Below are 11,302 nucleotides of genomic sequence, written 5' to 3'. Positions count from 1 at the left end.
TACATGTCATATACATCACAACTGAAGTAATTTTGAATACACAACTGTAAAATTGCAGTTTTGATTGAACAAGGTGGAATATTGCACAAAAAGAGGCATTCCATTCAGTGTTCATTTTACTACTATTTCTTCTTACATGATATAGCCTACTACTACTTGTCATACTTATTGTTATCTACTATCAACGCTAACAGTTCGGCTACTTATTATGTTTGTGGAAACCGTGATTCCTTTTTTTTAGGATTTTTTTAAATTGAATATAAAGTTCAAAACAACAACATTTATTAGAAATAGAACCTTTCTGTAACAATGTCTTTACAGTCACTTTGTCAATATAATACATCCATGCTTAACTTAAAAAGTATCAAATAAATAAATAAAATCTTACTGATCACAATTTTTAACCAGTAATGTATACGTGTAAAATAAAAAAGATATAATAATTAATTTTGGTTCCCTTATTTATTTATTTATTTTGTTTGTTTTAATTATTTATTTACTTAATGTAATTAAGTACATAAATTAATAAATAAATAGTCAAGATAATGACTAGAGGGGTCCTCTTTGTGATGTACCGTAATTTCTTCTTTTAATGGGTTTCTGGTCACACTAACTTTACGTGGTTGACCAAAAAATAAACAATAATTATTATTTTTAATATCAAAACTGCATTCACCCTTATGGTTTAGTACTACTCTATAGTGACATCTGCTGCTGACGACGAAGAGTCTCACTCAAGACTTTCCACAAGCTTCTCAGGTTCTCACTCAACCTCCAAGTGTCTCCAGCTGGTGGCAGCATTCACACAAAGTTTTTTTTTATCTTCGGACAATGACACTGAATTGTTTTGAAACTCTCAAACGTAATCACAAAAGAAAATGTTTAGAAAGAAATGGCATATTGCAAAAGATATTGTAATAAAAATATAGGACACTTTCATCAAATACGCCTCTGTCACGATTATACATGCTAATGAACATTTATCCAGCACAAATCGTGACTTACCATAATTACAAGTTGAAAGAGAAAGTTCACCTGCTCATTTAGAGTTCACTGCTCTTCAATAATTACTCTCGTTCAATACATCCACTATGTTCAGTGTTTCAATCTTGTTTTATAATGGTTTTAATTATGAGTATGTGGTAGAATAAAGTTGGCAAAGTGTCTGAAACCCAAAAAGTTTGTTTTATTTGATTTATTAATATTTTTTTCAAGCAGAGATGTTTAATGGGTGTTTAAACTGAAAAGTTATGGCTGGGGAACCGTTTCTGTGTTTTTAACCTCGGTTATTTTAGACTTTTTTTTTTTGTTTTGGTTATTTTAGACTTATGGGGAACTATAATCAGAACATCTGAACTGAACTCCTTTATTGCTCTTTAAAAAGACCAAGGTTGAACAACCAACAAGCCACTTCAGCCATCATTGATGAAAGCACAGAGCACAGAGTCTCCACACAGATGCAACACATGTGTAACAAGGTTTGATAAATAGAGTGTGTTAGGGAGGAAAGGCCTTGCGTTGTGCTTTATTTGTTGTCAAAAGGAACATGAACACAAATGGTTCACACGGCCTTGAGCATTCAAGGATACACAAATACACAGGCATGACCACACGCTGTCTATTAATAGCCAGAACAGAGCTTTTCCGCTGCCGCCAGACTGATGTCTCTGAGACATTCCATGTGAAGCAGAGGAAAATTCCTTGTGGGTGTGTTTCACGAGAGAAACTGTAAGTAAATTTGACAAATATTGAATAATTTGACACTTAGTTGATCCTGGTGATCCAGCTGTTTTTAGATGGTCTTGTACTGTCTGAAAGTGGGCATGGGCTTGATTTGGATGAATAGAAGTTTAATTGTCAGGAATGTGGGATTTTTGTCGACATGGGAGGTTTGAATCACTAGCTCTGTTCTTGTCTGGACCGGCCTTTCAAGTTCTAATTACGCTTGCCTTTGAGCTCACATAAATGAAAAATGTACCCAGATTTAATGGTGGAAATACATTAATAAATAATGGATCAAACAAAACAAATGAACTTTTTTTTGTTTGATGTTTCTAATTGATCCTCAGTGTGAAATGTTGTTCAGTTATGTTCCAAGAGGTGTTGAGGCTTATATAATTATTTTCCTCTTTCAAACTTTGCTTAATCTACTATTTTAAACAACTTTATTTAAAAAAAAAAAAAAAAAAAAAAATGAATAGGCTACTGTTTTTGTTGTTGTTTTATAATTTTAATACTTTAAAATATTCTTTAAATCTTCAGTAGTCTAAAACATTATTAGAAACATTTTATGTATACTTTTATAATATTGTCATAATACATATCATATTTTTGACATTCTTAGAGGAACATGTGATGCTCCTTGGGGCCGAGAAATGATTCATATAATGCTCATTATTGCGACCCATGACACAGTGTCTCTGCCTCATTAGCACTAACAGCTTCTTTTTTTAGCTTTTCTTCCTTCTGGTTCATGTATGATTCATGTATGGCTCTCCACTCTCCCTCGCCATTAATACCTTTTACATGTTCTGTGAGCATTAGATGATAGAAGACCTCTATGGTTCTTTTTCTTGGTTTTGATCACCACTTGAATAGGACTTGATAGAAACATGACCTGCACTCAAACAACTCAATCATATGTTTTTCAAGTGCTTTGGACTCATTATATGTTATATATTAGCTGTATATGATTTGTTTTTATTTTATTTATACATTTTCAGAAGTGTTGTATTTCTTAGTGCACCAATACAAAATTCTGTCTGAAACAGTCAAGAGTCCAGCCGATTATTTTCACATTATGGCTGATAACCAAAAAATGGCAACTCTGCTGTTCTAAAAACTCTGTGTGTGTGTGTGTGTATATATATACATATATATATATATATATATATATATATATATATATATATATATATATATAATAAAAGATTAAAAGTAATTCTTTAAAGCTATGTATATTTAGGCATCACACAATTAAAATGTACAGTATGAAAAATATATTAATTTTGATATTTATTAAAGATTAAATGTAACATTAAATGTGTTATTTAATTATTAAGAGTTGTTAAAAATTAACTTAAGTGAGTGCACACTATACTGTGAAAAAGTTTGGGATCCTAATGTTTTTTCATAGTTTTTAATAATATCTTAAAGTAGTTTTTATTTTTAGATTTGTCATTTTAGGTTTAATTAAAGTTTCAGTACTTTTGCTGTGTGTTTTGTAATTTTTAATAGTTTATACTGTTTTTATTCATTTTTATTTCTGTTGCAGTTTTTTAGTACATCAAGTTAAACCTTTTTATATTTAAAACGTGTTCATTTTATTTCAGGTAACATTTAAATGGTTTTTCTTTTAGTAAACCTATAATAACTATAATAACACTATTTTGAAAAAAGTGTCTAATGTTCACAAAGGCTGCATTTATTTGATCAGAAATACAATACTGCTTCAAAAGCAGTAATATTTTGTCATTTTATTACATTTTAAATAACTTTTTTATATTTTTTAATATGACATGACGCCGATGTGTGTGGTTGACCATCTGTCTGGGGCTCTGTTTGTGTTTTGTTGTTATTCTGTTTCACACATTTCGACAATAATATATTTGAAATGTAATTTGTAAAATATTTTTACTTTTCAAATGTATATATGTATAATTTTCAGAAGCCATTACTCAAGAAACATGCTCAAGAAACATTTCTTAATATTATCAATGCTGAAAACAGTTGTGCTGCAGAATATTTTTGTGGCAACTGTGATACTTTTATTGACTGATTGATTGATTGATTGATTGATTGATTGAAGTGATAAATAGAAAGTTCAAAAGAACAAGGCAAGGCAAGTTTATTTATATAGCACATTTCATACACAGTGGTAATTCAAAGTGCTTTACATAAAAGGAAGTGAAAAAGTCATTTAAAAAATCACAACAATAAAAACAAGGAATTAAAAAATTATAATAATAAAAACAAGAAATAAAAATTGATTTAAAAAGAATTTAAAACAGTTAAGAATAGAAAATGATTATACATAGTGCAATCAGTTCGGACGTAGCACAGTGCTCATTTGACAAATGCACAGCTAAACAGATGAGTTTTGAGTCTGGATTTAAATGTGGCTAATATTTTAGCACATCTGATCTCATCTAGAAGCTGGTTCCAACTGCGGGCGGCATAATAGCTAAAAGTGAACTCCCCTTGTTTTGTGTGAACCCTTGGTATTTCTAACTGACTCGATCCTAATGATCTGAGTGGTCTGTTAGGTTTATATTCAGTGAGCATATCTGCAATGTATTTAGGTCTTAGGCCATTGAGTGATTTGTAAATGAGTAAAAGTACTTTAAAATCAATCCTAAATGTAACTGGAAGCCAGTGTAAGGACCTGAGGACTGGTGTGATATGCTCAGATTTTCTGGTTCTAGTCAGAACCAGCAACTACACTCTCAGAAATAAAGGTACAAAAGCTGTCATTGGGGCGGTACCTTTTCAAAAGGTACACTTTTGTACCTATTAAGTTCAAATATGTACACTTTAAGTACTAATATGTATCTTTAAGGTACCAAAATGGACCTTTTAGGTACAAACATGTACCTTTTGAAAAGGTACTGCCCCAGTGACAGCTTTTGTACCTTTATTTCTGAGAGTGCAGTTACTGCTTTGACATGACTACTAAAACTAAGGTCTGTCTCCAGAATCACCCCAAGATTTTTGACTTGAGTTTTAGTTGTTTGACCCTATAGAGTCAAGGTATGCATTCACCTTGAGAACTTCATCTTTGTTTCCAAATGCAATGACTTCAGTCTTCTCCTTGTTTAACTGAAGAAAGTTCTGGCACATCCAACAGTTTATGCATTGGCAGAGGGAGTCAATGGGGCTATAGTCATTTGGAGATGAGGCTGGGTATCATCAGCATAGCTGTGATAAGCAATTTGGTTCTTTCTCATTATTTGACTTAGTGGGAGCATATACAGGCTAAACAAGAGTGGTGCAAGAATTGAGCCCTGTGGGACTCCGCATGTCATGGATGTCCACTTAGACTTTCCTCCTAATACTCATAATAACCTCTCCCTTCTAAGTATGACCTGAACCATCCGAGTACCATCCCAGAAAGCCCGACCCAGTTTTCCAATCTCTCTAGAAGTATGTTATGAACAACAGTGTAAAACGCAGCACTAAGATCTAGTAGTGACTGATATTTTGCCAGAATCAGAATTGAAGCGAATATCATTTATTATCTTAATAAGCGCTGTCTCTGTGCTGTGATGCGCTCGGAAACCAGATTAAGAATTGTCCAGGTATCCATTTGAGTTTAAGTAGTTGTTCAGCTGATTAAATACTACCTTTTCAGTAATCTTTCCTATGAAAGGAAGATTTGATATTGGTCTATTGCTCAACATTGTGTTATCAAGATTGCGCTTTTTCAGAAGGGGCTTAACAACTGCAGTTTTCAGGGAGTTTGGAAAAATCCCAGTAAGAAGTGAGGCATTCACCACTTCTAAGAGATCTGCTTCTAAACTGTTAAGCACACTTTTGAAAAAAAGATGTGGGAAGTGTGTCAAGATAGCAGGTTGACGATTTAAGGTGCTGTAATATTTCTTCCAAAATTTTGCTATCGATTGCTTCAAAAACAGACATAGTCACTTCTTTTTGAAATTGCGGTCGAATCTGTGTGACCTCTGCATAACTTGAGGATGTGCTAATCATCTTTCTGATATTACTGATCTTCTCAGAAAAGAAGGAAGCAAATTCATTGCATTTGCTGTCAGAGAGCATTTCACTGGGAATCTGACTTGGGGGGTTTGTTAGTCTCTCAACAGTAGCAAAAAGAGTGCGAGTGTTGTTTAAGTTACTGTTTATGAGGTTTGAGAAGAAGGTCTGGAACAGAATTTATTGAAAATTGAAAGCTTCTTTACTGTCTCTTTTGATCAATTTAATGTATCCTTGCTAAATAAAAATAGACTGGAATTGGAATTAAATTAAATGGAATTAATGTATCACTACAAAATATTAAGGTCAATTATATCCATTATATCTTAGGGTAGAGTGAGGGAAAATATCCCCCTACTGTTTTTCCCAAAATAACCACAAGATAAAGTCAAAATAAATTTTTATTCTAACTATGGACTACGTTGACAAGAGTGATGTAGAAGTTTTCACCATGAAACTTACACTGGTGATGTCCCGGAGAGAAAACGGATTTCACAGTAAATGATCTAATTTTCAGCAGTAAGAAAAAAAGTGTTTTAAAGCTTGTTGTTTTGTAGAACATCATAGTTACAGTGGGGCAAAAAAGTATTTAGTCAGCCACCAATTGTGCAAGTTCTCCCACTTAAAAAGATGAGAGAGGCCTGTAATTTTCATCATAGGTATACCTCAACTATGAGAGACAAAATGAGAAAATCACACTGTAGGATTTTTAAAGAATTTATTTGCAAATTATGGTGGAAAATAAGTATTTGGTCAATAACAAAATTTCATCTCAATACTTTGTTATATACCCTTTGTTGGCAATGACAGAGGTCAAACGTTTTCTGTAAGTCTTCACAAGGTTTTCACACACTGTTGCTGGTATTTTGGACCATAAGGTTAGGGCCAAAATACTTTCAACTCCCTCCAAAGATTTTCGATGGGGTTGAGATCTGGAGACTGGCTAGGCCACTCCAGGACCTTGAAATGCTTCTTACGAAACCACTCCTTCGTTGCCCGGGCGGAGTGTTTGGGATCATTGTCATGCTGAAAGACCCAGCCACGTTTCATCTTCAATGCCCTTGCTGATGGAAGGAGGTTTTCACTCAAAATCTCATGATACATGGCCCCATTCATTCTTTCGTTTACACGGATCAGTCGTCCTGGTCCCTTTGCAGAAAATCAGCCCCAAAGCATGATGTTTCCACCCCCATGCTTCACAGTAGGTATGGTGTTCTTTGGATGCAACTCAGCATTCTTTCTCCTCCAAACACGACAAGTTGAGTTTTTACTCAAGTTCTATTTTGGTTTCATCTGACCATATGACATTCTCCCAATCCTCTTCTGGATCATCCAAATGCTCTCTAGCAAACTTCAGACAGGCCCGGACATGTACTGGCTTAAGCAGGGGGACACGTCTGGCACTGCAGGATTTGAGTCCCTGGCGGCGCAGTATGTTACTGATGGTAGCCTTTGTTACTTTGGTCCCAGCTCTCTGCAGGTCATTCACTAGGTCCCCCCGTGTGGTTCTGGGATTTTTGCTCACAGTTCTTGTGATAATTTTGACCCCACGGGGTGAGATCTTGCGTGGAGCCCCAGATCGAGGGAGATTATCAGTGGTCGTGAATGTCTTCCATTTTCTAATAATTGCTCCCACAGTTGATTTCTTCACACCAAGCTGCTTACCTATTGCAGATTCAGTCTTCCCAGCCTGGTGCAGGTCTACAATTTTGTTTCTGGTGTCCTTTGACAGCTCTTTGGTCTTGGCCATGGTGGAGTTTGGAGTTGGACTGTTTGAGGTTGTGGACAGGTGTCTTTTATACTGATAATGAGTTCAAACAGATGCCATTAATACAGGTAACGAGTGGAGGACAGAGGAGCCTCTTAAAGAAGAAGTTACAGGTCTGTGAGAGCCAGAAATCTTGCTTGTTTGTAGGTGACCAAATACTTATTTTACAGAGGAATTTACCAATTAATTCTTTAAAAATCCTACAATGTGATTTTCTGGATTTTTTCTCATTTTGTCTCTCGTAGTTGAGGTATACCTATGATGAAAATTACAGGCCTCTCTCATCTTTTTAAGTGGGAGAACTTGCACAATTGGTGGCTGACTAAATACTTTTTTGCCCCACTGTATATATGATATGAGAACAGTAAGGCCTGTAGATAGGGAGTACGTGTTATTTAATAAAAATATAATTATATTTTCAGAATGACATGATTTTTTTCTCAAAACATATTGTGTGGGGTAAAACACCCCCAGGGTGAAATGGGCAATTACTGTAGTTATTCTGTTCTGAACATCAAATCCTTTGTTTTTCCATCAAATGTATTCTAACTAGTTGGTTGAATGAAAATATTTGTACCAGGTAGCTAGTTAGCTAGCCAGTTATCATCAACTAACATTTTTTTTTTCAAATAGACTATTATAATTTTGTAATTCATAATTATTGATTATATTATTTTTTATTTTTAAGCTAAAACTGATTGTACTCTGATTTTGCTGTAAATGTTTAAAGCAAACTGCTTTGTCAGACTGGGGGGCATTTAACCCCACCCATGGGGGTGTTTTTGCCCCACAGGTGGGGTAATACGCCCCCTTGGCACAAATGTAATTTTTGTTAAAAATCTAATAACATTTTTCATACTTGGTTTATAATTTATGCCATTGTCACTAAAACTATGATAACTTTTCTGAAGACATTTAACTTTTGTTTCACTGGGGATGACACAATCCTTAAGGGGGGGGGGGCGTTTTCCCCACTCTACCCTAATAATAATAATAATAAAAATGTTTCCTCCAGGTCATTTCACATCAGATCTTCAGCTGATCTACAATCCAACAACCAAGTTTGCTCCATCGATCATGAACTCGAGCACTGAAGCTCCATCCACACACCCCACAGACTGCGCTGAGGTTCAGGTCCCAAGTCAGGTGTTCATGGCCATTGCCGTGGCCAGTCTGAGCGAGAACCTCTTGGTGATCATAGCCGTCATCAAGAATAGGAACCTTCACTCCCCCATGTACTGCTTCATCTGCAACCTGGCTGTGTTTAACACCATCTCCAGCCTCTTCAAGGCTTTGGAGAACATCCTGCTGCTGTTTAAAGAGGCTGGACACCTGAACTCCCTTGGTCATTTCGAGCTGAATATAGACGACATCATGGACTCTCTACTCTGCATGTGCTTCCTGGGCTCCATCTTCAGCATCCTCACCATAGCTGTGGACCGATACATCAGCATATTCCACGCGCTACGCTATCACACGCTAATGACCATGCGCCGCGTGGTGGTTATATTGTCCGCTATCTGGGTTTTGTGTGGCACCAGCGGAGTGCTCATGATCGGGTTCTCTGAGGCCGCTACTGTGAAAATCTTCTTTGTTGTGCCGTTCTTCACAGCTCTGCTCCTCATCCTCTTGCTCTACGTACATATGTTCCTGTTAGCGCGCCACCATGCCAACAGGATCGCATCTATGCCAGGACTTAACGCGCGCCAGAGACAAAGTGGCTTGAGGGGGGCGCTGACACTCACCATCTTGATTGGGGTGTTTGTGGCCTGCTGGGCTCCTTTCTCTCTTCATCTGCTGATTATGATGATTTGCCCTGAGAACCCCTACTGTGAGTGCTACCGCTCGCTCTTCCAGCTGCATGTAGTGCTACTGGTGAGTCACGCAGTCATTGATCCAGCCATTTATGCTTTCCGTAGCACAGAGCTGCGCAACACCTACAAGAAAATGTTCCTGTGTTCAGCTTCAAGGATCTTTAAAGAATGTGTCTGAGTGAGACGCGTGTGTCCCAGCAGTACGTGCTTCACACTACTGAAGGATAAAAAAGTCTACAGAACTGCTACTTTTTCAAATGGAAATGAAAGAGGCTGCAGAAGAGATTCAATGTACAGGTATTGAAAGACCACAACATGTATTTAAAACAAACTATGCAATAACACTCTGTTCAAGTCATTAAAGTGAGTTAATGCAGCAGGCCTACGGTAACAATAAACAATTATTACAACAGTGTTAAAGGGTTAGTTCACCCAAAAATGAAAATTCTGTCATTAATTACTCACCCTCCTGTCGTTCCAAACCTGTAAATCCTCCGTTCATCTTTGGAACACAAATTAAGATATTTCTGATGCATCCCGTGAGCTCTCTGACCCTCCCATAGACAGCACGTGTCCTTACACAATCAAGGTCCAGAAACGTAGCAAAGACGCCGGTAAAATAATCCATGTGACATCAGGTGCGCCACGCACATTAACCTGTGTTAATTTATAATCCAACTTGTTAAAATGTATTAGTCTGTGAATATAAAACCTAGGTTATTACATTTTAGGTAACATTTCACAATATTTCGTCCCCTTGGAATTATTAGGTTCTATCTGACATTTTTGTCAAAATTGAGTTATTCACATATTCTTATTCTGTGACAACTTAGGCTATTTACATTATGTGATGGTGTTTTTTAGGTTTTGTATATTTTAGGACTTTTTATTTAGAAAACAAAAAGGTTCTATCTACAAAGTCGAACTCTAACTTGGTTCTATAAGGTTCTATCTGTGAATCCGCCAATCAGCACTCCGAGAGGACCAATCAGGATCAGCTTTCTTTGTCATGTCGCCGGACTGCTCCATAACAGCAGGAAAGAAGAAACATTAAACAACAACAATTAGGCTACGTGTCTGCATAAGCATAATCAATAAGTGAAGAGTTCAGATGCAAAAGCCTCTAAGTGCCGTTTGAAATTTTCTTCTAAAATGAGCATTTTTTCAGGCTCCATATGTTTATGTTAAGTTATTTCACTTAAATGGCAATGAAAAGAACCTATTCATTACCATGAAAGTGAAATTACTGACCATAGGAGCCTGATAAAAACGCTCATTTTAGAAGAAAATATCAAAAGGCACTTAGAGGCTTTTGCATCTGAACCCTTCAAGTGCAATTCACCTTTATCCCACAAAGTGGCACTGTTTAAAACATAATGATGACGTGATTTTTCACTCATAATTAGCGCATGCATAAAACAAATAATCATCTGCAAAAATTGAACTGGCTTGAATGGTTTACTGCAGAGCAATTACTGTACATAATAAAATATAAGTGTCAATGTCTTTGATGGTGGATGTGATGAATAGCGATCAAAATGTTGTTTTTGAAGATGCTGAAAACGATAGTTTTGAGAATATATTGAGATCCTGAATATGAGCCAGATTCTGAATGTAAATGTGCTCTGACGATGGCAGTGATGGTAAAATCATCTGCTCAAATTGAACCCTTCTAAGTTTCAAAAGGTAAGAAAGTATGCTTATTTTATTCTTTTTTTATGTTCTTAAAATATCAGGAGAGTTTGCTATTGCAGCAATTAGAGATCCATCCGTGCTGGATATAAGTCTGGGTCGCTAAAGAATATAATATGTAATGATTGGCGAAATATTCATGCAGTTTAAAGTCTTAAAATGTCTTACATTTTACAACATTAAGCCTTAAATATCAAATAGTCAATCATTTAAATGATGGGGTCTTAATTACACCAATAAACGTCAGCATGTTATCTCGGCCATACTGATTTAAAGAGAAAGCCATTTTCCCGCTTTTTGTGGAATAAAGTCCTGGTCA

General features: G+C 36.0%; 1 protein-coding gene across 1 annotated transcript; it reads left to right on the top strand.

Annotated features, from left to right (window-relative positions):
• Positions 1-1,609: 1,609 nt before the first annotated feature.
• mc2r (melanocortin 2 receptor) lies at positions 1,610-9,607 on the top strand. Its single transcript, XM_058747335.1, has 2 exons — positions 1,610-1,728; positions 8,493-9,607. The coding sequence occupies exon 2, from the start codon at positions 8,555-8,557 to the stop codon at positions 9,467-9,469; it is 915 nt and encodes a 304-aa protein (XP_058603318.1). The 5' UTR covers positions 1,610-1,728; positions 8,493-8,554; the 3' UTR covers positions 9,470-9,607.
• The last annotated feature ends 1,695 nt before the right edge of the window (positions 9,608-11,302 follow it).

This window comes from Onychostoma macrolepis, chromosome 16 (assembly GCF_012432095.1).
Source record: "Onychostoma macrolepis isolate SWU-2019 chromosome 16, ASM1243209v1, whole genome shotgun sequence".
In the NCBI taxonomy this organism is placed as follows: Eukaryota; Metazoa; Chordata; class Actinopteri; order Cypriniformes; family Cyprinidae; genus Onychostoma; species Onychostoma macrolepis.
Note: the sequence above shows the minus strand (reverse complement) of the source record. Positions and strands in the feature narration are given on the sequence as shown.

Coding starts and splice junctions, on each gene's coding strand:
- mc2r (XM_058747335.1), top strand. CDS start 8,555: ATGAACTCGAGCACTGAAGCTCCATCCACACACCCCACAGACTGCGCT.